Source organism: Eumetopias jubatus, unplaced genomic scaffold (assembly GCF_037043125.1).
Source record: "Eumetopias jubatus isolate StellerSeaLion01/CBP00866 unplaced genomic scaffold, mEumJub1_p1.0 scaffold_8, whole genome shotgun sequence".
In the NCBI taxonomy this organism is placed as follows: Eukaryota; Metazoa; Chordata; class Mammalia; order Carnivora; family Otariidae; genus Eumetopias; species Eumetopias jubatus.
This window is the reverse complement of record NW_028274814.1, coordinates 82,852,619-82,877,612: the sequence shown is the minus strand read 5'-3', so window position 1 is coordinate 82,877,612 and position 24,994 is coordinate 82,852,619. Positions and strand designations below refer to the sequence as shown.

General features: G+C 54.6%; 1 protein-coding gene across 1 annotated transcript; it reads left to right on the top strand.

Moving 5' to 3' along the window:
* The first annotated feature begins 1,916 nt into the window (after positions 1 to 1,916).
* ITGA5 (integrin subunit alpha 5) lies at positions 1,917 to 22,780 on the top strand. The gene is made up of 30 exons (XM_028125474.2): positions 1,917 to 2,308; positions 8,436 to 8,566; positions 9,940 to 10,052; positions 10,198 to 10,318; positions 10,521 to 10,582; positions 10,672 to 10,717; positions 10,981 to 11,106; positions 11,329 to 11,373; positions 11,517 to 11,560; positions 13,252 to 13,308; positions 13,498 to 13,550; positions 13,856 to 14,064; positions 14,346 to 14,537; positions 14,767 to 14,812; positions 14,993 to 15,094; positions 15,288 to 15,343; positions 15,478 to 15,632; positions 16,120 to 16,257; positions 16,390 to 16,457; positions 17,257 to 17,407; positions 17,491 to 17,583; positions 17,730 to 17,809; positions 17,901 to 17,981; positions 18,087 to 18,192; positions 18,399 to 18,551; positions 19,316 to 19,402; positions 19,482 to 19,595; positions 20,200 to 20,301; positions 20,893 to 21,015; positions 21,680 to 22,780. The coding sequence occupies exons 1-30, from the start codon at positions 1,932 to 1,934 to the stop codon at positions 21,761 to 21,763; spliced, it is 3,315 nt and encodes a 1,104-aa protein (XP_027981275.2). The 5' UTR covers positions 1,917 to 1,931; the 3' UTR covers positions 21,764 to 22,780.
* The last annotated feature ends 2,214 nt before the right edge of the window (positions 22,781 to 24,994 follow it).

Here is a 24,994-nt window from a genome sequence, read left to right as displayed (position 1 = left end):
GGAAAGCAGAGCCAAGCAAAGGCAGACATGGTGAGAGGAAAGGCAGGAGGAGGTGTTGGGGCCACTGGGAGAGGACTTATAAGGGCAGAGAGAGCCAAGAGAGGAGGGATATTGGGGAGAGTAGAAAAGCCAGCCAGAGAATGACTAAGGGGCTCCCGGTATAAACAGGAGCGGGGAATGGACAGGGAGGGGGCCTGTTTGAGTTGGCCAAGGCTGGGGGTGTGGAGTGAGGAGGAGGACTGGGGCAGGACACTCTGTCCCCTGTCCCCCACCAAAGCTCCTGGGAGGAGCTGAGTCACACACCTCCCTCCCTATGCCCCTCCCCACCCCCACCCCAAGCTCCCAAATCCTGGGAAAATCTAAGAGTTTATGCCTGGGCTGAAAAAAACGAGAGAGCTGGGTTCATACACTTGTGCTTTGCTGGGCTACACAGCAGTCAGGCCACAGCCCCTCTCCTGCCAAAAGGGGTTCTCAGCCCTTGGCTTGAGCAGTTTTCACCTAGAGGTTACCTTTGAGGCAGTGGCATGCTTAGATTCTGACCCAGAGATTCCTTGGGTTCCTCACCTAAGAAAGGCTCAGGACCTACAGATGTGAGAGTGGGATGGGGGCCAGCATCACCCCACAGTCTGACCAGCTGGCCTCTCCCTTGGGCTGCACTGGCTCTGGAGAGGGGCTTTTTAAAAAACAGCTGGGTGATTTGGGACAGGAAGGAGAGTAGCAGAATGAGGAGGAAGACTCCGTGTGGAAGGAAAAAGCATTGATTCTGGGGCACTTTCATTCTGAGTACCCCAGGCCAGAGTGGGGCAGGGGCCTGGGGAAGAGAAGGGGCGGGGTTTGATTTGGGGGATTATTATTCTGGAAGGGGGAGAAGTCCTGGGGGAAAAAAGGCAGGAAGGGGGCTGGGAAGGAAAGGTTAGGAGAGAATCTAGGCCCCTTGGTCCCCCTCCCCCAGACTAAGATAAAGACTAGAATCCTGAAAGGTGATCTCATCACACAGAGCCAGGGCTGGGGGAAGGGGTGGGCAGGGGGTCACTGCCTTCCCTTGCTAAAGAGTCCTTTCCTCTACATCCACAGGGGATCAGGGGATAGTGGGGTCCTGGGTTCCAGCTCCCAGACCCAACCTAAAGGTTGGGTCCCTTTGCAAGACACCACCACCACCCTACCCCACTCTACAAATCTTCAAGTTTGTAGGAATCTGGCCAGTTTGATCAAGAAGACACTGAGGGGCCAAAGCACCCCCCCTCCCAACCACTCCCAGGCTCTTGGTCAACTGCCAGATTCTAGGGAGGGTCTCAACAGAGGTTTCCATACCCTACAACCAAGAAGGGGGTGACCTGGAACAGAATCACCTGGTGAGTGATCCCAAACTCCTGGGTTTTCAATTCTAGCAGCTTGGAGGGAGGGGGTGAGGGGGCAGGAGAACTAGAGGAGCCGCAGGCAGATCTTCCATCAGATCAGGCTGCCTGGGCGGGCTCTGTACCTGAACTCCTGAATCCCAAATCCAGCTGGCCGGAACCCAGGCACCCGGTGGCCCCGGAAGGCAAGGGGGAATCCCAGTTGGCTAGATGCCAGAGGTGTCTCCTATCTCTTTAGACCCCAAAGTCTCCTTCCCGAAGGAATGAGGGAGACCCCCACACCCATATACAGGCTCCCTCCTCCTTCCAGAGGTGATTCCTTTCCTCATTAGGAAATTCTCCGCTCCCTTTTTCCGACTCCTTTTCCGAGCGTTTACGTTGTACATCTGGAAAGGAGGGGGAGGAAGGAGGCGAAAGCAGAGAGGAGGGGGAAGAGCCCAAACCCGCTCAGTCTGACCCAGTCCAGACAACCGGCCTCCAGCTGGGGCTAGGGAGAGGGGAGTGGAGAGGTGCGGGGGCCCCCCCCACGCCCCTTCGGGGTGGGGGGCACGGGCTCAGCGTTCCAAGGACCCAGGAATGCCCCCCCGCCCGCCCCCCCGGCAGGCGGGGCGAGGGCTCAGCCGGGAGTTTGGCAAACTCCTCCCCGCGTTGAGTCATTCGCCTCTGGGAGGTTTAGGAAGCGGCTCCGGGTCGGTGGCCCCAGGACAGGGAAGAGCGGGCGCTATGGGGAGCCGGGCACCAGGGTTCCCTCTCCACGCCGTGCAGCTGCGCTGGGGCCCCCGGCGCCGACCCCCGCTGCTGCTGCTGCTGCTGCTGCCGCCGCTGCTGCTGCTGCAGCCGCCACCCAGGGTCGGGGGCTTCAACTTAGACGCCGAGGCCCCAGCTGTGCTCTCTGGGCCCCCGGGCTCCTTCTTCGGCTTCTCGGTGGAGTTTTACCGGCCGGGATCAGACGGGTGAGTAAGGAGAGTTGGCGGCGGGATGGGGGGTGGGGGGTTGGAGACTGGGGGCGCGGCTGGAGTATGGAGGGGACCAAGGCTTGAGTTTGGGAGGCGGAGTTTGGAAGGACTAGGGCTGGAGTTGGGGGCCCGCGCGGGAGTAGGGAGGGGACAGTGGCCGGCGCGGAGTGGGCGCCTGGAGTTTGAGATCAGTGGGGAGACATGTGTGGGGTGGGGAGAGCACACGAAGCTGGAAGCTGGAGAGGTCTGGGCAAGGGTCTCGGGGCAAAGGGAAAGGAGGACGCGCGAACCGAGAGCAGCGGGTCTCTGGCTGAGATCTGTGAGCTGCCGGGACCCGAGGCGGATGCTGGCGAGAGGGGGCGCGGAGGCCGGGAAGGGCTTTTTGGAGCCCTGGGGGACCTTGGGACCCCTGAGGGCCATTGTGCGGAAGGAAGACGGGTCGAAGCAGAATGAGCTGTGTGTAGCAAGAGGGAAGTCGGGGACTGAGGGGGTCCGGAGGTTAAATGGGGACCAGCTTCATCCTCCCCTCCCCCCCTCCGCTCAGACTGGGTAAGACCCGGGAGGGGGATGGCGGCTCCCTCCCCTTTCTCCTCGGGCTCCTACTCCGCCCTCCACCCCCAATCTCCGTTCGGACGAGGGGACCCGAGAAGTTGGGGAGAGTCCCGGGACCCGGGCCCTGGGGGCGCCAGCGCTGGGGCGGGCTTGGCCAAGGGCGGGTGCTCGGATGTGTCGGGAGGGGTGTGTGTGTGCGCGCGTGAAGGGGGGTGGGCGGTTTCCCTCTTCCTCTAGCTCTTGGGAGGAAGAGAAATGCCGATTTCCTGTAGCTTGTAGGCTGGAGCTGAACTGAGACCGGACTCCAGGGCTGGGGTCGGAAGCTGGGGAGACGCGGGCTCGCTGGGCCCAAGAGCGTCATAACACAGGACATCAAGGACTGGGGAAGTCTCAAAGGAGGGTCCTCATTCCCAGCTCAGCAGGGTGACAAGCAGACCGGACCCTGAGTGCCTGGATAGTGGGGATCCCACAGACTTGGGAAACCGGAGTTAGAGCTGAGGCAACATTGGAACAAGGGTATTTGTTTAAATGTGGGGGGTTGGGAAGCAAGAGAAGGTAGCTGCTCCTGGGCCAAGCCAGGGACTCCCAGTTTCAGATTCCTGATCCTCCACAATAACTGGGAAATCCTCCTTCTCCTCGTCTCTGGGCACTGGGCTTCCCACTGGTGCCGACCACCACCACCCCAACCCCTAGTGTCTCGGGGTTTGATAGGACCTCTGTCAGAGGTGAGCTGTTTTTATACATGATACATTTAACTTAGCTCTACTCATTTTCTTTAGTTTTTGGAGAAAAGGGGTTAATCTAGCTAATTCATTGGGGGGGGGGCAGCAAATTTCTCCTTTGTCTGAAATGGGAAAAAAGAAAGATGGTTAGGCCCCAGCTGTTGGTTCTGCGCTATTCAAGGTCCCCACCCAACCCCCACCCCACCCCCCTGGCCTCCTGCCCAAACCCCATTGCATCACCCTGGCCTGGAGCCTCTGCCAGGCCTGGCCTCCCCCAGGCCCCCTCAAACTGCTTACCACAACCCTAATGGAGTAGAGAAGAGGGAGGCAGGGAGGGGATGGGATCTGGCCCCGTATCAGGGTAAATCCAGTGGTCTGGCTCTTAACCTTCCTCACAGCCCACCCCCACGCCCACCTAGCCAAAGTGTCATCTCCCTTTTAAAAGACTCCTTTAAAACATCTGGACTTTCACACACTCCCATTCCCTAGGTGTCTGGCCCCTGGGCTGATCCTATAGTCCCTAAAGCAGTCTTCTCAACCAGGACCCAACCTTCTCATGCCTCCTCCACCCCCTCTGCTCGTCACTCCTCCCAAGAGAACCCAGGTGTCCAACTTGCACTCCCCCCCTCTCATTTTCTCTTACGATACACCCTTAGAGTAGGGCTCTGAACAGTCCACCTCCCCAGTGACCTCCCTCCCACCACAGCTGGGCCTTCAACCCCCTCCTGCCCACAGGGGACAAAAGTCGCTCCCAACCTGGGGCCATCGCTGGAGAGGGCAGGCCTCAGTGTTCGTGTTGTCCCTGAAACATCTCTCACAGGGGCACTGAGACAGCATCAAAGGGCAGGGTGAGGCCGAGAGCGGTTACATGGTAAGAAAGGGCCATGCTTGGAGTCAGACAGTGCTGGGGGTGCATCCTGGCCCCACCACTTTGTTCTTTGTGTGACCTGGGGCGAGTTACTTTTGCTCCGTGTTTCCTGGTGTTTCATGAAAATCAGACACCTAATGGATGAGGCTGTTCTGAGGACTGAGTGAGACAATAGATACAAAACCACCTGGTCCAGAGAGGGTGATCAGTACATGGGAGGCAGGATTTTTCCAGGGTAGCTGTTTTCTATCTCTGGTTTTCTCCTCCCTGGATTATCACCTGGTTCTTTGTCTAACTTTTTCCCCATTTCTTACTTTGCTTCTAGTAGTGATAGTAATAATGGTCCTTCACATTCCTTAGCACTGTCCTATCAATTTTTCCATTGGATTGTTAACAAAAACCCTTGCATTAGGTATAGGAAACACTACTGTGTCGTTTTATATATACATATAAACGGAAACTTCAGGAATCATAGAAATTGGCTTAGGGACCATTCAAGGGCAACCCGTCATTTTATGGGGAGAGAATCCAGAGCTTTGGAGAGAAGTGACTTGGCCCAGGTCACAAGCTGGAAAGGCATCCAGACTTCTTAGCCCGGCTCCTTCTTCCGTTCTGGTACCGGGCGCTGCCACAAGTGGAGGCGACTCTTCCCCGCCAGCCAGCCGGGCATTTCTCTTGGGAATACACTGGGGGATCTAGAATGTCTTCCTCTGACCTGGCCAGGGCAGCGGTAGGACCTGCAGGAGCTGGGCCCTGGTCCACTTGCTACTCCCCACCCCCGACCTTGCCAGGCCAACAGAGTCAAACAGTAACCATGTATTGAACAGGAACTTGGTTAATCAGAAGCCTGGCTGGGGAGATAGTAGAGGGGAGAGAAGGGGATAAGTTGGCAGCAGGGTAGACCAGAACACTGGCCTAGGAAAGAGGGTTCTTAGCTTCTGGTCCTTGTGTCAGGAAGGATTCTGAGTGACCTTGGACATGTTACTTAACCTCTCTGGGACTTAGTTTTCCCATCTGTAAAATGAGAACATGGGACTAGGTCAGCAATTTTTTAAGTAAAACTTTTTCTTTATTTCCTTTATTTTTGTTTAAATTCAAACGATGGCTTACCAGAGCATTCTATATAAAACCGGGAAAAAAGGTTGCTCTAAAAGAAGATGGGGAGGACTGTCAGGACCAAACGGGCCTCCCCAAACTTCCATGTGGCTGGCCTGAGGCATCTACAGGACAGTCTTCAAACTAGTGGCACCTCGAAGCTGTGGTAGCCTGTGTCTCCACGAGCCAACTCTAGAATTTCGGGGAGCTGAGGCTTCAAAAGTAATTATGGCAATTATTTCTTCCCGTGAACTCCACATTTTAGAAGAGTTTATCTACCAAACTGCATTTAGTAAGGCATAATTAATTCCTTTTTCCTGTTTTTTATCAACTAGAAGTTAGAACAAGAAGACAGCTATAGCTGCCAATCAGAGCTTCTGACCAATACGTGATAACCAGCTTCCCCAAATGTTGATATAATTTTAGCCAAAAGCAAATACACTTGAGGTTTTAATTAGCCCAGCCACCTTATCAGGTGAATGCATGATTTCCATTAGGCTTTCTGAAATATTGAAAATAGCCCAAGGTCCCTCCATTGTTACCTTCGTGGACCCCTAAGAGGGCCCAACTGCTGCAGGATTTAGGAAGCAAGAACTAGGAGTGGGGGAACAAGGATAGACTATGTGATGGGGCTACCCTGACACCAGGCACTTTGCTTGGCACCTGGGGAAGGGCGCTATTTATTGGGATGCAAGGGCCACTGCAACCGCAGGTATCAGTCACGGGGTGGGGGTCTGGGTCTGTGTCCCTTGCCTGCTTGCCAGATCTCCTGATCTCTCGCACAGCCACAACGTATATGCCCCCCAGCCCATGAGCCTGTGGGCTTCACAGGCTTTGTGAGGCCTCACTCACCTTCCAACCCTGCCAAACTCCAAGCTTCTTCTCCAAGCCATCCTAAGAGCCCTTGGGCTCAGTTCATCATCAAGAGCAGGGGTTGTTGGAAAACTCGGAGTGGGAGCAGGGTCTCTTGGCTGCCGCCTTGTGCCCTCCTGGAAATGGAGAGCTCCAGGAGACTCTCAGGTAAACTATTCAACCTCTTCACCTAGAGAGAGAGGGAAACGGTATCGCCCAAGTCCACACTGAGCTAGAGCCTGACCCAGAGCTCCTGACTCCTAGTCCAGTGCTCTTTTCACTGCCTCCTGTACCACAGCTATTCTCTGGAGCTGCGCCTGCTAAAGGAGGCTTGCACCCCTCTCTCCTCACCCAGTCCTGGGACAGTGCAGCCTCTGCCCCCCACCAGCCTCACCTACTGGGCCTGGCAACTGACTGGATCACTGTGCCTTCCAAGTAGCCAGCTCCCACCCCCCAACTGGATGTAATGCCTGAGTGAGAGGGGTGGGGCCCCGGGCCAGGCCAGCGGGTGGGAGACAAACGGAGAAGTGAGAGGTTGGAAACAGACAGGAAGCCACAGGCAGTAAACATTTCCTGTCCCCAGGGTAACCAGGGCTCACACCCCACCCCCCTTCACTCCAGGAACTCTCCCTCCCTGGCCCCCTCCTATTCCTCTGGACCCTGCCTTCTCCCTCCTCTGTTCTCATCCTCCAGCCCTCCCTGCCCACTCCACACTCCCCACTTCAGTCCCGTGGCCCTGCCGCCTTATTCTCCCCATCCCCTGTTCTTCTTGAACCCCACCCCTCTCACCCCTGCCCCACCTGGTCCTCTTGGAAGACACCCTTAGCTTTTGGGACCTCTACCATACTTACCCACTTGGGCTCTTTCCTGGTAAGGAAGGCTAGGGAACATACCCAAATATCAGGGAAAAGATGGTACAGGGAATGTTGAAAGCTAAAAGAGGCCAGAAACCAGTAGAGATGGAAGAACCCAAGATCTGAGATGGAGAGAGGGACAGATGACTCAAAAAACCGAAACGAAGAAGGCAAGTAGTCACAGGGGCAAAGAGACAGAGAGACTGAGAAGCAGTGCCAGAGCAGATATGGGAGGAGAATAGAGGCCAGCCTGGCAGGGACACTGGCCCAGGGGCTGGGTCCAGTTGCCCCAGGCTGCCAGATGCAGTCCTTGTGGGAGACCCTGGAGGAGAAAACCAACAGGGCTGATGGCTACACAGAGGCCTTGGAGCCAAGGGACCTCAAAGACTGTGGTAGAGGCAGAGCCGAAGGCAGGAAAGATTGTCCAGGACCTTAACCATGACCCCACCCCGTTACATAGGACCCCCCAGCAAAGGCAACTTTCCTCCTCATTGTCTCAAAGCACCATGTTCAGAATCAAGACCCAGTAGAGCAAGATCTGAATTCAGACTCCTAGGGATGGTGTGTGGGGAAGGGGTTCAGGGCTGAGCAGAAACCTAGCCAAGATGGGGAGGTCTACCCCAGAGCCCAGGGGCAGGCAGGCCCAAGCCCAAGGGAATCTGTCTTCACCATCCTCCAAGCTCCTCTCTCCACTTCTACTGACTGATTTCCAAGACTCACATTTTCCTCCTACACGCCCCAAGGCTGGGCAGCCGGATGCCTGGGTCTTGGCCCAGAGAAGGGCTTTGGCTTGGGACAAGAGGGTAGAGGTTAGGTGAGAGGACCCTGGAGCTCCAGGGGCTGCGTGTCCAATCCTGGCAATCCACAGGGGAGACGGAGAAGCTGGGGTCCAGGCCCTCTGGCTCCTGTTCCCTTCCCAGAACTGACTCTCGTCCTCCTCTCTAATAACAAGGGAAGATGGTGAAGGGGGGTGGTTGTGTTAGTGACAGCGGCACATGGGGACCACCTGACTCCAGCCTGTGCCTCTGGCATCTGTGGCATCTTCTGGGATCTAAATACAACCCAGGGGGCATCTACCCCACCCCACCCCCACCCCCCGCCAGCCCCTGGCCCAGAAGGCTGGGGGAGACTGGAGGAGAGCTAGCAGTCATTCTGAACCACCTCTCCTTTCCCCTCCACAGGGTCAGCGTGCTGGTGGGAGCGCCCAAGGCTAACACCAGCCAGCCGGGAGTGCTGCAGGGTGGTGCTGTCTACCTCTGTCCCTGGGGCGCCAGCCCGGTACAGTGCACACCCATTGAATTTGACAGTAAAGGTAACCCCCTTGGATAGGCTGGGAAGCTCAGAAAGTGACTGGGGGTGGTGCGACAGTGTGGGGGCGGGCCCTGCGGCGCCCAGAGCGAGGGGTGGAGCCGGCCCCCGTTCTGTGGCCACGTGCCGTGCTCCGGCGCTCTGAGCTCCAGCGCCGTGGGGCAGCGGCGCAGCGGCTCCCCGTGGCACTCATACCACGTTCCCAGTCCAGCCCAGCCCAAGGAGGGCGGGCATGATTCAGAAACATGTGGCTCTCATTTCCCCTGAATCACCCACAACTCTGGGAGGCCGGGGCAGTAACACAGACAAAGACAGGGAGAGTCACACAGACTTTTCAGTGCATCCAACTAAGCACTGACTAAGTGACAGTGCATGGCAGGCACTGTGCCGGTGCTGCGGGGACTGGTGCGTGATGAAACCACTGCGGGCAAGGAGCTCCAGGTCTGGAGTAGATGCAGAGGTGAATGGGAGCGAGGCACCGGGAGACAGACCGAGAGATAGACAGATAGACAGAAGTAACGGCTGACACATTCAGAGCACTTGCTCACTGTTGCGAGCACTTTGCATACCTTAACTTGCTTAATCTTTTCAACCCCAGGGTGAGGTATTATTCCCATCTCATAGATGAGAAAACGGAGGTCAAGTAACTTGTCCAAGGTCATGCAGCTAGTAGTATATGGTGGATAAGGGACATGAACTTGAACAGTCTGACTCCAGAGATAAAGACTGGGGTGAGGGGACAAAAAGAGGAGAGATAAAAAGATGGAGACAATGGCAGGGGCAGGGAGAAGATCATGAAACAGACTGACTTTTTTTTTTTTTTTTAACTTGAAAGACATGAGAATCAAAGGAAAGAAAAAAACCGTCCTATAGAGGGCAGAGATAAGACTTAGACAGACAAATGAAGGGAGAGAGAGAGAGAGAGAGACATAAGGGGACAGAAACCCAGATAAGAAAGGGGATGGAACAAGGTGCTGTTAGAGACACAGACCCAGGTACAGAGAAGTGGAGCCAGAGGACCACCCTCGAGGGAAATAGCCTTTCTTCCCCACCACCCTCCTGCCTCCCCCTTATCGCAGGCATCCCTGTCCCAGCCAGGTGAGGAGGCATGGGGATGAGGAGAAGGCAGCTCTAGAAAGCCTAGGTTCTGTGCGTGTGCATGTGCGTGTGTGTGTGTGCGCACACGCATACGTGTGTCTGGGGAAGGGGTGAGTCAGGCTGCACAAAGCAGACCCTAAAGACCCTTTCCCACTCGTCCGAGTGAGTCATGGAGCTCGAGGTTTGCAAGTGCCTGGGCGCTCCCAGGCCGGGGGTGAGGTCCGCTCGAGGGATCAGCCATCCACAGCCCAGCATGACTGCCTTTCTCACTTCTCCAAGGCTCTCGGATCCTGGAGTCCTTAGTGTCCAGCCCAGAGGGACAGGAGCCTGTGGAGTACAAGTCCTTGCAGTGGTTCGGAGCAACAGTTCGAGCCCACGGCTCCTCCATCTTGGTGAGGGCCCGGCAGGCTCAGTGGTGTGGCGACTAGGGGATGGGCAGTGGTTGAATATAGTGCAGCACAGGCCCTCTCCCACGGAGGGAGAGAGGAGAGGCCCCGTCGGACTGACCTGAAGCCCCCTCCTCCCGGGCCCTGCCAGGCCTGTGCTCCTCTATACAGCTGGCGCACAGAGAAGGAGCCGCTGAGCGACCCCGTGGGCACCTGCTACCTCTCCACAGGCAATTTCACCCGAATTCTGGAGTATGCACCTTGCCGCTCAGGTAGGGCAAGAGGGGGCATGTGCCCCACGTCTGCCCTCACTCTTTGAGTCCTCACCCCACCCCAGTTAGCCTTTCTGATCACTGTCAGGTCCAGGGAGGTCCTTTCTCTGATGCCCCCTCCCCCCCCTCCCCAAGCTCTCTCTCCTTTCCTGCGAGACCCATCTGTGCTGGGCTCCTTCCCACCACCTTCTCCCCCTCACAGATTTCAGCTGGGCAGCAGGACAGGGTTACTGCCAAGGGGGCTTCAGTGCTGAGTTCACCAAGGTGAGAGGGTGGTCTGGGAGGGAAGTGGCTGTGGGTGGCGTCACACGGGAGTCAGGACCAGATGTGGACTCCTCTCCTTCCCCCTATAGACTGGGCGTGTGGTCCTGGGTGGACCAGGGAGCTATTTCTGGCAAGGTAAGTCCTTCCTCTGCTGTCTCTTTGTCCCCTGGCACACAGCCTCTCGTCCCTCTTCCTGCCTGACATCACCATCCTTCCCTCTTCTGCCCCCATCCCGATTCTCCTCTCCCTTCCTTGAGATGTATGTATCCTTTTCCTCCACCCTCCACACGCTTCTCTTCCCTGAACCAGACTTCTGCAATGCCACCCCGTCGGCTCCCAGTGCCCCCCTCCTTGCCACCTCCTCCTCCGTCCATCCAACTCCTCGTCCCCTTCCCCAGGCCAGATCCTGTCTGCCACCCAGGAACAGATTGCAGAATCCTATTACCCTGAGTACCTGATCAACCTGGTGCAGGGGCAGCTGCAGACCCGCCAGGCCAGTTCCATTTACGATGACAGTTACCTGGGTGAGTGAGCGATGGGGGGGGATCTACAGGGAGAGAACCTCAGGTGCTCTTGCCCCAACTCCCCCCACTTCTCTTCTCCCACTCAGGCATCCCCAGTCCCTCTGCCATACTTGTGTGCAGGCTGCATATGAAGGCCCAGTAGGGGTGGGGAAGAAACTGGAGGATGGGCCACAGCAGAGGGGTCCCCACAGAAGTACTAATATCCACTCACCCTGTCCCCAGGATACTCTGTGGCTGTGGGTGAATTCAGTGGTGACGACACAGAAGGTGAGTGTGTCCCCCAGGCTGGGTCCAAGGGAGAGGGATGGATGGAGGAGACCCAGGACCTGGGGCTACAGGAACCGAGACCCCATTCTGGTCTGATGCCCCTTTCCCCACGCTTAACCCACAACCTTCTCTTCACTTTGCAGACTTTATTGCTGGCGTGCCCAAAGGGAACCTCACCTATGGTTATGTAAGACGAAGCTTGACCCTCCCTCCCTCCCTCCCTCCCTCCCTTCCCTTCCCCTCCCCTGGCTAATCACAAAGAACCATATGCACAGCAGTTTGTGAGGGTTCAAAAAGTGGATCAGAACACGGGCTTGGGAGGCAGACCTGGGTTCAAGTACTGGCGCTTACTCTGGATGAATCATTCTGTTATTTATTCATACCCCACTTCATTCCATAAAATCCTTAAACCTACTTAGCCTCTCTGAGCCTCATTCTTCTCTGTATAATGGGATAATAATAGTTCTGACCTCACAAGGCTCTTGTAAGGATGAAATGAGATAATGCCAGTGAAAGTACTTAGTGAACTCTTAGGCAGTGTACAACTGGTAGCTGTTATTATTAGACCGTGACAAGTGCTTTAAAAAGGACATAGATAAGAATGCCACAAGAGTTCATTCAATTGACAGCATTTATTAGGGCAAGGTAAGAGATGAGAAGATGAATAAGACACTGTACCCCATCTCATAAGGTGCTTCTAATCGAAGATGTAAGATAAGACACAGGTACAGTTATAATCTCGGGTGCAGCAACTTCCTGCACCCCTCGGTGCAGCAGGCTCTGCCCACTCATGATCCCAGGGTCCTGGGATCAAGCCCCACATCGGGTTCCCTGCTCGGCGGGGAGCCTGCTTCTCCCTCTCCCTCTGCTGCTCCCCCTGCTTGTGCGCTCTCTCTCAAATAAATAAATAAATAAATAAAATCTTAAAAAAAAAAAAGGATATAGCAGTTTAGTTGAGGAACGAACGGATCAGAGAAGGTTCTGTGAAGGATCCTTGGAGATGAGGCAAGAGGGCATCTGGGACAGGAGCATGAAAAGCATGGAAGAAGAGGAAAAGAAAGTCAGGCCATTGTAGCAGACTCGTGGGCTGATTGAAGATGAGGAGAATAAGGAAAGGTTGAAGAAAAACAGATAGGTTGGGGCCAGATTCTCCAGGGCCTCAGAAGAGGCCAAGAAGTTGAGAATTTGGGCAATGGCTCCAGGGAATCCCTGTGGATTTCCAAGCCAGAAGTGTCCCTCCTGGATCCGCTCTGGGACCATCAGTCCATCTGCTGCAGCAGAGGCAGGGTGCCAAGAGGCGGCGGGGGGTGGGAGCGGGGGCAGCCAGGGGGCCGTCCCGCAGTCCTGGGAGAGGACTCACACCAGAGGAATAGCAGTGAGAGTGAGGAAGAGGGCAAGGAGTCAAGGGCCAGTGGCTAAGCGCGGACAGAGGGGAGCCAGGAGTGCTGGTGGTTTGGGAGGGCTGGGGGATGAGGAATGACTGAGGTCTCAGCTTGCATTCATCATTCAACTAATGATTATGGTCTGCTGCACTATTGAAGCACTACTTCAGGCTTCGGGGAGAAAGCAAAGAACAAACCCAAACTCCTGCCCTCACTGATCTTACATTCTAGTGGGTAGAGATGGACAACGGACAGATAAATATAAAGTCCGTCAGTAGTTGATCAGTGATACGGAGAAAACTAGTGACGTTGCCATGTAGTGGAGCCACCTGGCATAGAGATGGGAACACGAAAGCAAAGCCTGGAGGGAATTAGGAGACAAGTGGTCTGTGTCTCTAACAAATGCCTCCCCCCGGGGAATCCCATACCCATTTGTCCTCCACCCATGGGATGGTCTGGGAATCCACGACCAATGGGTGTATCTCGTCATCCCCAGGTCACCATCCTTAATGGCTCAGATGTCCAATCCCTCTACAACTTCTCAGGGGAACAGGTGAGGACACCCCCACACACGACCCAGCTTGGCCCTCTGCCAACCAAGTCCCAGCCCTAACCCAGTAAGCTCAGCCCAACTTTTCAGGCTCCCTGGAGTCTCTGACCTCCCCCAACAGTTCCTGTTGATCTTGTCGAGTGACCCCCCTAGTTCTGACCCAGTGCTGACTTTTGTCGACCCCTACCTCAGATGGCCTCCTACTTCGGCTATGCAGTGGCTGCCACAGACATCAACGGGGACGGGTGAGTAGTGGTAAAGGGGCCCAGCACGATGCCCTTCCCAGATCCAGGACTGAAGAGTGGGAGTGGGACAGATAAATACAAGGAAGATTTTTCTCCAGGCTTTTTCTCTGGATTCTCCCCCAGTGCCTGCCTTCCCCTTGCTCAGAAGCAAGGAGAGAGCTGAGAGCTAAAGACCTCAAGTCTTCTGGGTTGGGTGGGAGGGAGCCTGGGATCCAGGATGCCTGGGATTTCCTGGCAGTGGGCCTGGGGAGGGGAAGTGGCAAGGCAGGGTATCAGGACACCTAGGTTTTCCCCCCTCCCCTCAGGCTGGATGACTTGCTGGTGGGGGCACCTCTGCTCATGGAGCGGACCGCTGATGGGCAGCCTCAGGAGGTGGGCAGGGTCTATGTCTACCTGCAGCACCCAACTGGCATGGAGGCCACACCTGCCCTGACCCTCACCGGCCATGATGAGTTTGGCCGATTTGGCAGCTCCTTGACGCCCCTGGGGGACCTGGACCAGGATGGCTACAATGGTAAGTGCCATGGGCCCCAGGAGCTGAGGCGTCTGGGACCTGAGTCAGAAGGAATTTGGGGAGACGGTGGCTGTCAGCGAAGATACTCAGACCCCCAGTGACTCCCCAAGGAGGTGGTGTAAACTTTAATCCTGATGTCTAGGTCTTGGGACTTGAAGAGATTAGAAAACTGGGAATGACAGATGGGAAAGAGAGGATCCTGGGTTCTGGGATCTGGTGGTAAGAGATTCAGACTCCTGCCTTCCCGGTCCTCTGACTGGTGTGTGTTGTGTGTCTTGCAGATGTAGCCATTGGAGCTCCCTTTGGTGGAGAGACCCAGCAGGGAGTAGTGTTTATATTCCCTGGGGGTCCAGGGGGGCTGGGCTCTAAGCCATCCCAGGTTCTGCTGCCCCTGTGGGCAGCTGGCCACACGCCGGACTTCTTTGGTTCTGCGCTTCGAGGAGGCCGAGACCTGGATGGCAACGGATACCCTGGTGAGTAGTGGCTGAGGCCCCTTTCACCTTAGAATTCTCCAGGTCACAGACCTCTCCCCCTCCTCCTCCGCACTTTCCTGAGCTCCTGGGTACAGTTCTAGAATAATGCCACCAGATGGCGCTGTTCCCTCACTCTTGCCTCCTTGGAGCAATGCCCTAGAAGAGGATTAGGAAGGAAGGATCTTGATTTGGGGCTTGCTGTAAGGGGTAGTTTCTTGACTTCTTGCAGATCTGATTGTGGGGTCCTTCGGTGTGGACAAGGCTGTGGTGTACAGGTATGAATTCGAGGGGGGCAGCCTGGGAAAAGAAAAGTAGGAACTGGGGAATTTCTCATTAGGGCTGAGGTTGGGAAAGTGTGCAAAGGACACCGGCTACCTGGGGCTTGCACATCAGCTTCCTGTGCCCAGATTCCAGCAAAGTCTTAGTTCTATTGACCCCATATCCACTCTTGGCAGGGGCCGCCCCATTGTCTCTACCAGTGCCTCCCTCACCATCTTCCCTGCCATGTTCAACCCAGAGGAGCGCAGCTGCAGCTTGGAGGGGAACCCTGTGGCTTGGTGAGCTGGGGCCCAGGAGTTGACAGGGAAGGTGTCTGAAATACCTCAGTCTGTGCCTGGGAGTGGGCAGAGAAACCAAGTCTGTGGTAGGGGACAAATGCAGGTGTCCCAGTCCGGGTCTGTCTGGGAGGTAGGTGGAGGATGGGATGCCTGTTCATTGGATACACCAGCTTTCCTCTTGGTCTTCCTCCAGCATCAACCTTAGCTTCTGCCTCAATGCTTCTGGAAAACATGTTCCTGACTCCATTGGTGAGGGAAACTGCCTGAATCTCGTAGGCCTTGGGATAGGGGATGGAGGGGCCGGGGACTTTGGCACCTCCCTTCTCTCTGAATAGGTTAGGAGGGAGAGACAGATTCTCCTGAACATATGTCCCTGGCTGCAGGCTTCACAGTGGAGCTCCAGTTGGACTGGCAGAAGCAGAAGGGGGGCGTACGGCGGGCACTGTTCCTGGCCTCCAGACAGGCAACCCTGACCCAGACGCTGCTCATCCAGAATGGGGCTCGGGAGGACTGCAGAGAGATGAAGATCTACCTCAGGGTATGGCCCCAAGGGCGGAGAACAGACTGGCCTAGGGAGGGTGTCACATAGAACTGGGGCCCGTCTTGAAAGAAAAGAGATTGGGGGCGCCTGGGTGGCTCAGATGGTTGGGCGTCTGCCTTCGGCTCAGGTCATGATCCCAGGTCCTGGGATCGAGTCCCGCATCGGGCTTCCTGCTCCTTGGGAGCCTGTTTCTCCCTCTGCTTCTCTCTCTGTCTCTCATGAATAAGTAAATAAAATCTAAAAAAAAAAAAAAAAAAGAAAAAAAAAAAAGAAAAGAGATTGGGAGATCCCAGAGAGAGGCTTGGGACTTTGTGGGCTGAGGAAAGGGGTCCTTCTGTCTGAGGAACTGGGAACCAGGCTGTTGGGGCCTCGGAAGTAAAGAGAATGGTCAAATTTGGACACCTGGATTCTTGAGCGCCCTGAGTGGACAAAGAGAGATGTGTCCCCTGACACAGTGAACTCTCTCCTCCCCCACCCCCCCCAGAATGAGTCAGAGTTCCGAGACAAGCTCTCCCCGATTCATATCGCCCTCAACTTCTCCCTGGACCCCCAATCCCCTGTGGACAGCCATGGCCTCCGGCCAGTCTTACATTACCAGAGCAAGAGCCGCATAGAGGACAAGGTGAGGAGAGGGGTGAGAGATGAGACCCGGGAGAAGAGAACCCTGGGCACCCGGGGCAGGGCCCTGGAGGGGGGAGCCTTCAGCCCAGGAGGAGGTCTAAACTCCCCCTCTCAATGCTATCCTGATCCGCAGGCTCAGATCTTGCTGGACTGTGGAGAAGACAACATCTGTGTGCCGGACCTACAGCTGGAAGTGTTTGGGTAAGTGAAGGCCAACGTCAAGCTGGGGGATTCCAGATGCTAAGATCTCATAGCAGGACATGTGGAGTTTGGAAGCACCTGGCACCTGAAAAGATAGACTAGGGACATACTAGCAAGCTGTGTGACCTTAGGAAGTTATTCAGCTTCTCTGAGCTTCAGCTTCATCTGTAGAGTAGGAATGATAGCATCAATTTCTCAGCCTTTTTGGAAGGACTAAGTGAAATAATCTACATAAAGCATCTGGTTAGGAGGACGCCTGGGTGGCTCAGTTGGTTAAGCATCTGCCTTCGGCTCAGTTCGCGATCCTAGGGTCCTAGACTCAAGCCCCACCTCGGGCTCCTTGCTCAGCGGGGAGCCTGCTTCTCCCTCTGCCTGCTGCACCCTCTGCTTGTGCTCTCTCTCTCTCTCTCTCTCTAACAAATAAATTAAAATCTTAAAAAATAAAAATAAAAAATAAAATAAAAATTTGGGGCGCCTGGATGGCTCAGTTGGTTAAGCATCTGCCTTCGGCTCAGGTCATGATCCCAGGGTCCTAGAATCAAGTCCCACATCAGGCTCCTTCCTCAGCAGGGAGCCTGCTTCTCCCTCTGCCTGCCCCTCCCCCTGCTTGTGCTCTCTCTCTCTCTCTGACAAATAAACAAATAAAATATTAAAAAAAAAAATAAATCATCTGGCCTAGTTATCCATAGAGTTGGAACTCAGTAAATGGTACCTATTATTATTGTATTATTATTATGGCTCATTGTCCTAGTTTGGGGATTAATTTCCCAGTGTCCCTTACCCTGTGTTTCCCCTCCAGGGAGCAGAACCACGTGTACCTGGGCGACAAGAATTCCCTGAACCTAACTTTCCACGCCCAGAATGTGGGTGAGGGCGGTGCCTATGAGGCCGAGCTTCGGGTCACAGCCCCTCCAGAGGCCGAGTACTCCGGACTCGTCAGAAACCCAGGGGTGAGAGGGGACTCTCGGGCTTGGCTTGGGAGGGGTCTGCCAGAGGGGCACCAAAACCTTACCCATACCCACCCCACCTCCAGAACTTCTCCAGCCTGAGTTGTGACTACTCTGCTGTCAACCAGAGCCGCCTGCTGGTGTGTGACCTGGGCAACCCCATGAAGGCAGGAGCGAGTGTAAGTCTGGCACAGGAGAGAGGAGCCGAGAGGGCAGTGACCAGCTTATCCAGAGCACAGCTGTGGAATAGGGAAGGGGGCTGGAATTGGGGTGAGGCAAATGCCCAATCTAACAGGATCCTTTGTCCTCCCTCCTTGCCCCACAGATCTGGGGTGGACTTCGGTTCACAGTCCCTCACCTCCGGGACACAAAGAAAACCATCCAGTTTGACTTCCAGATTCTCAGGTAGGGAGTTGCAGGGGGTGGAGCCTGGTGCAGGGGGGCATTCTCCCTGGCTGGGCTCCAGCACTGCCTCAGTCTCTCCTCCATCCTGCAGCAAGAATCTCAACAACTCACAAAGCGAAGTGGTTTCCTTCCGGCTCTCGGTGGAGGCTCACGCCCAGGTCTCCCTTAACGGGTAAGTGCCCAGGCACACTGGGGCCTTTCTGGGAGGGGGGACACTTCTAGGAAAGGATGCATAGAGGATCCCTTCCACTGTCCTCTAAACCACCCTCCTCCTTAGTGTCTCCAAACCTGAGGCAGTGCTATTCCCAGTGAGTGACTGGCATCCCCGAGACGAACCTCAGGAGGAGGGAGACGTGGGCCCTGCTGTCCACCATGTCTATGAGGTGAGGAATGGTAGAGGGGCTAGGTTCAGGGCAGGCTGCTGGGAGTGGAGGGGCTAGAAAGTATTTCATCTGCACCTATTGATTTCCTCCTTCACCTCTGAGATAGGAGACATGCAGCAGGGGATACTGGGCCATGGTGACCCACGGTCTCAGGAGGGCAGAAGCCCTCCCTACTTCTCAGGATGGTTGTGTTCCCCTCTCCTCAGCTCATCAACCAAGGCCCCAGCTCCATTAGCCAGGGCATGCTGGAGCTCAGCTGTCCCCGGACTCTGGAAGGTCAGCAGCTTTTCTACATGACCAGGGTGACAGGACTTGGCAACTGCACCACCAGTCACCCCTCCAACCCACAGAACCTGGAGGTGAGAGGCCTGGAGACTGATATGGGAGGAGGGCCCACGGCTGGGGAGGTTAGGGAAGGTCACTGGAGGCCTGGAAGACCCCAAAGGAGTGCCTGAAGCTAAGACTGGAAGAGGGGCAGAAGAACCATAGACACCTCAAGGCCGTGGAGGGAGAAAAACTCTTTTATACACTGCCTGAAATATCCTTCCCTTACTCGCCCTGGCATACTTCTAGGGCCCATCTCTGTCCCACCTTCTCTGGGAAGCCATCTTCAGACCTGTTTCCCTGGGCCCTAATGCCTGGTTTAAAGTTTGTTTACTCATTGGCAACATTTAAGCAAATGAATGTCCTATACTGAACACTGTTATAGGCTCAGGAAATATCTCACTCAACCAAACTAACAAGGTCCCCACTCTCATGGAGCTTACGTTTTAGTAGAGAATAATAGACAATTAAAATTGAAAGGGGAGGGGCGCCTGGGTAGCTCAAGTCAGTTAAGCGTCTGCCTTTAGTTTAGGTCATGATCCCAGGTCCTGGGATCTAGCCCCAGAGCCCCACATCGGGCTCCCTGCTCAGCGGGGAGCCTGCTTCTCCCTCTCGCTCTGCGCCACTCCCCCTGCTTGTGCTCTCTCTCTCTCTGTCAAATAAATAAATAAAATCTTTAGAAAAAAGAGAAAGAGAGAGAGAGGGAGCAGGTTGGAGCTGCTCTGGAACCCAGTTGCTGGCTGACTTGGATGCTGTGATGAGGTGGAAGAGGCAGCTAACGGTCTCTTCCTTCTTCCAGTTGGATCCAGAGGGTTCCCAGCACCACCGGCTACAAAGACGGGAAGCTCCAGGCCGGAGTCCGGCCTCCTCAGGACCTCAGATCCTGGTAAGTCATACTGGGACTTGGGTTCTTAGAGCCTCCGGAAGGGCAGAACTCTGGATTCAAGCCTCTTCTTTCTTCCCAGAAATGCCCCGAGGTGGAGTGTTTCAGGCTGCGTTGTGAGCTCGGGCCACTGCACCGACAAGAAAGCCGAAGTCTGCAACTGCATTTCCGAGTCTGGGCCAAGACCTTCCTGCAAGTGAGGGAGCCTTACCTCCACCCTGACCCTTGACTTTCAGGCCGGCCTGATCATACCCTCCCTTTCCCTACTGCCCCAGCCACCTCCTTTGGTGAAGGGGACCCAGACACTCCAGCTCCCCTCCCTCACCCTTGTTTAGACCAGGCTGTGTGTCCTTTGTGCCACCTAGTGGCCACTCTGGGAGTGACAGCTTCCCTCTCCAGGCCCATGCAGAGAAGGGAGAACTGGAGGGAGACCAGCATGCAGAGAATGATAAAAAAAACAGATGGAAGATGAATCCATAGTGGAGAGGCAAGCAGATGTAGGAATAGTAAAGAGCAGTCATTTATTGAGCAAACGCTGTGGGCCAGGCGGTGTCCTGGGTGCTTGACCCACATTAATGACTCAAAAAATTTTTTTTACTGAACATGTAGCCATCTAATCATACATTATTTAGTTATAAGTATTTAATTGCACATTTGTTATCTCATATAAGGAACACAGATATTCAGGAGAGAATGAGTCCAGAATAGGGAAAGATCACAACCTGAGCCAGATCGTGGGAAGCCCTCTGTCCTCTAGATCCCAAGAGGGGCTGCCCTGAGCACCTCTTCCCCACCCACAGCGGGAACACCAGCCATTTAGCCTGCAGTGTGACGCTGTATATGAAGCCTTGAAGATGCCCTACCGAATCCTGCCCCAGCAGCTTCCCCGAAAGGAACTTCAGGTGAACCTGGGCCAGAGGTCTGGGCCAAGGAAGCTAAGGCTCAGAGTACTGGGCCTGGCACAAGGACGGGGATGGGGGTGGGGGCTGGCCTTGTTATTGTAAAAAATATGTCTTGAGCATTCCTGTGTGCCAGGGCCTGTGCTGGGTCCTGGGGATATAACAATGAGCAAGATGAACAGAGTCTCTTCACTCTTGTAGTTCACAGGCTAGCGGGCAATGAGAACACAGTGTGACAAGTGCCAGGATATTTATGGGAACACATCAGAGGGACACTTAAACTCAGTCTTGCAGTGTAGGAAAGGCTGCCTGGAAGAAGTAATGTTTCAGCTGAGACCTGAAGAATAAATAGGAACTATGGGGCTAATCAGTCAGGAAAGGTATATTCTCTGGGGAGAGGAAATTAGCAGGTGTGAAGACTCAAAAGTACAAGATAATAATGCACATCTTGGGTATTTAAATTTTGAAGTTCAGAATTCTGTTAGCCCAACCTGGGAGGTGAGAGGTGGTCTAGGTCCGATAGCCAGTGGGAGCCAAGTGGTGGGTGGGGAGAACTAATGGCTTTTCAGTGACCTCTCCTGACTTGCTCCCTAGGTGGCCACGGCTGTGCAGTGGACCAAGGCAGAAGGCAGCCACAGCGTCCCACTGTGGATCATTATCCTAGCCATCCTCATTGGCCTCCTGCTCCTAGGGCTGCTCATCTATATCCTCTACAAGGTCAGCCACATCCTACCTGTGACTTGGCCACTCCCTCATCAGGTTCTGCCCTTAACCCAACATAGTCCCAAGCATCTACCTCCAGACCAGGTCTCCAGCCACATGCCCCCTCCTCTGCCCTGGCCACGTGCATGCTATCCTGACCCTGCCTGTAGGATCCTTCCCTTCATTCCACAGCCCCTAGCTTAGAAAGAGTCTCTTGACTCAAGCTGAGAAGTTTGCCTAGACTTGCAAAATCAGTGACACTCACAAGTGGCAAATATGTGGCATTTGTGTTATTATCACTTCCCCCCAAAACTAATGGCAGCCGTCACTAATTGGCCGTACCCTGGAAGTGGTCTCAGAATCCTTCTCAAGAGGCAGCCACTACTAAGCATTCAGACGTAGAACTTGAATTCAAATCTGATTGCCATCCCTGGCCTAACTGGGGGCAATTTTACAGCACTGATGAAAGAACCCCTTATACCAAAAGCACTCCCAGCTTTAGCCCTCCTGGCCCATTGGACCTATTGGAGAGGTAGTCTTAACAGCCAGGATTTAGGCCACTTTTGCAAAATGCGGAGATTGGAAGTACTAGAATCCTCTTCATTTCCTCTTGGGATAAGATATGGGGAGAAATGGAAGCCAGAATATCTAAACTCTCCCTCCTTACCCCCTCAATTAGCTCGGATTCTTCAAACGCTCCCTCCCATACGGCACCGCCATGGAAAAAGCTCAACTCAAGCCACCAGCCACCTCTGATGCTTGACTCCTCCCGATTCCAGACTCCCAATCCTCAAGGCTCAGTCCCCCCACCCTCAGTCTACTGACAGGGAGGGGGCTGGGCACTTCCTGAAGGTGCTGAGGGCCAGGGAGAAGCTCCTCTCCCCAGCCTAGAGACATACTTGAAGGGCCAGAGCCGGGAGTTGAGGAGCTGGGGATCCCCTCCCCCCATGCACTGTGAAGGACCCTCGTTTACACATGCCCTCCTCATGGATAGGGGAACTCAGATCCAGGGATAGAGGCCCCAGCCTCCCTGTAGCCTTTGCATTTTGGAGAAAGTTTCCTGAAAACAACTTGGAACCAGCCCTGGGAAATCCGATCCCAGTTCTCTGGGCCAGATGTGCCACCAGGACTTCCTGTCCAGCTCCAGCCTGCAAAGATCTATCCTCAGTCTTGCCAGAGATCCACAGGAAGCCCCCAGCTAAGAACCTGGAACCCGGGGAGTGAGACCTGGAAGCTCTGGACAGCCCTCACCCTGGTGGGCCAACAAGGAACACTAACTGTGGATGGTGCCCCAGGCCCAGCTCAGGACAGATCCCAAACAAGGATCATGCTGGCTCAGAACCAGCTCCAAGGGGATTCAGAACTCTAATGGGGCCAGATCGAACCTGGGGCCTGGGGTTGATCTGGGACCCAGACTCAGACGTTGGTAAACTAACCAGGCAGATCCAGGACTACATTTGAGCCTGTTCCAGACCTGAGCCTGGAGGCCCAATCCACCTCTGACTCGGGAGAAGTCAGGAATTGCCCAGGACCCTGAAGGGGCCATGATGGTAACAGATCTGGAACCTCAGCCTGGCCAGGAGCAGGCCCTCCCAGTCCCCCAGAAAAAGGGGAGCCCACTGTCCTGGGCCTGCGGGATTTGGGTTCTGCCCACTAGCTGCACTGACGCTGCCCCTTTCTCCCTTCCCAACCTCCCCTCACCTCAGCTCCGGACATCCGGGACTTATTTAAACTCTGTTGCAAGTGCAATAAACCCGGCCCGGTGCCCCCACTGACCAGAGCTGGAATTTGTGTCCTAACCTACTCTTTCCAAACCCATCCTGGAACCAGATGGCTTGATGCATAGGAAATGTCTGTTCACTCTTGGAGTCAAGAGTATGACCCCCAGGAACTATGGAACTACTTTTTGGGTTTTAGATGAAAGAGATGAAGGAAGGGGTGAAAAGAAGACTTGACTCCTCCCCATCACCCAGCCCCACCAGATCTGGTTCCCAGCACCTCCCAGAGAGAAGAAAAAGAATCCCCCTTCTCCTTGGGTTTAAGCATTAAGGGAAGAATGCAAAGCAGGAGGTCCAAGTTGAAGGTGGGGGAAGATGGTCCGGAAGACTCACCTGGCCTTGTCTAAATCAGAATAATGAAATGGCTTGAGAGAAAAAGCCACAAAATGAAATCAGAAGAAAGCCAGTTAGGTTTTTGTTTTGTTTTTATTGCTCATTATACACTGGTAGTTAGAGAGGGTGTTAAATAGTTTACATACGTTATCTCATTTAATTTCTCTATCAATAATCCTGTGAAGTAGGTACAATTAACCCCATTGACACAAGGGAAGATTGAGGTCCAGAAAGGTTATATAACTTGCCCAAGGTCACCCAGTGAGTGCCAGAGCAGAGTCGAATCCAGCCTTGTCTGACCGTGAAAGCCCTCATTCTTAACCAACATACCCCTAGGGTTTAGGTCTTTGAAGAGAAATCTAAGTGAGGGAGCCCCTCGGGGTCCTCTGTCTTTCCAAGGCCAGTCCTAATGCGGCGCCACAAGAGGAAGGAGAGGGTGCTGAAATTCTAATGTTGGAGGTAAAGATGGCCATGTCATGCTAGACCAGAATTCAGCCACCAGAGGGCACCATAGCCACAAATTTATGGGAATTTTGGGCGGGGGAATGCCTGAAGTCCATCTCCTCTTTCCTCCGCCACCCAGGCTATTCTTATTAACTTAGGCTTCTGCCTAGCAGTTCCTGCATCACCTTAAACATATCTCTCCTGGGAGATCAAAGCTGCTGCACACTCCCATCTGTGACTTCTTGATAATTGTACCTCAGAACTTCTTTCCAGAACCTGTAAATGAAGAGGGACCGATAAGGAGGAAGAGACCTAGTAAGGCCAAGAGCCACCCAGTATTTCCAAGGATGGCAGCTGATGCATAACAAGGCACTGGGAATTCTCAAGGAAGGAAATCTCATATTCCCCTCCTTGGGGAAGGGGTGGGATTGGCCTCAGCCAAATTCCAGGGGCCAGATCTGAGATTTCTTACAGGGACAGGAGGAAATGAGGAAGGGAAGTGAGCTGTGTGGGGTATTGGGCTGGTGTCATGGGTGTGTCTATATAGTGCCTGTAACTGATTTTCAGAGTGACAAGGTCTCTTCTGAGGGTATACAATATGAGAAAGGAATTCCTTGGCCTCAGAAAGGCCACGGTTGCATCTAGCACCTGCCTTCCTGCCCCTGAACTGTACTTCTCAGGCTCTGGTCTGTTTCCCCTTCCAAATCTCCCAGCCCCTCCAGAGGATGTCTGCCTCTCATCCTGAGACTTGAGCCATCCAGAGGGACAGGAGGGTAGAGGGCTAGGAGGCCTGAGCCCTTTCCTCATCTGTTTGTGCAGAGATGGGAAGGAGGCCCAGAGAAGGGAACAGAGCAGCTGGGGGTGCAGGGAGGGGGAGGGGGCTCAGAAGAGGCAGCTGGCAGGCGGGAAGCTGATCTGGGGGTCTCAAGTTTCTTGACATCAATTAGAGCAACCGGCCTGGGCTCATTAGTAGCCTGGGGTGCAGGACTCATCAATAATGAATTCACCCCGCACACTGCCCCCCCACCCCCCACCCCTAGCTGCCTGCAAGGTCACCCCGCCCTCCAGCCAGCTACCTCACCTTGGTAAGTTAAGCAACCCCTCTTCCGAGACCTCCCTAACTCAGAGTCCCGGGGGCAGTGTGGGAGGGTTGACAAGGCGGAGGGCAAAGGGGTCTCTATCACCAATCAACCACACCTACTGTTGATTCTTGTTTGTTCTGAGTCCACCAAGGAGGGGAAAAAATGGGAAGAGGCCAAAAAGTTGAGGGTGGGGGGCAGTGCAGGAGGTAGGATGGATAACAGGGCCTGGGGAGAAGCAGGCTTTGTGATACTAGGGTTGAACAACATGGTAGCAGTGTGGAGCTGGAGTAAGAGGACCTCCTCTGACTGGCAAGGAGGATCCCCTACATTCTCTCCCAAGGCCAGATTTGGGCAGCA

Excerpts from the sequence above, each read along its gene's own strand:
- ITGA5 (XM_028125474.2), top strand. The coding sequence starts at position 1,932 with ATGCCCCCCCGCCCGCCCCCCCGGCAGGCGGGGCGAGGGCTCAGCCGG. Across the intron at positions 10,319-10,520 it reads GTATGCACCTTGCCGCTCAG|ATTTCAGCTGGGCAGCAGGA; the intron begins GTAGGGCAAGAG and ends TCCCCCTCACAG. Across the intron at positions 13,309-13,497 it reads ACAACTTCTCAGGGGAACAG|ATGGCCTCCTACTTCGGCTA; the intron begins GTGAGGACACCC and ends CCCCTACCTCAG.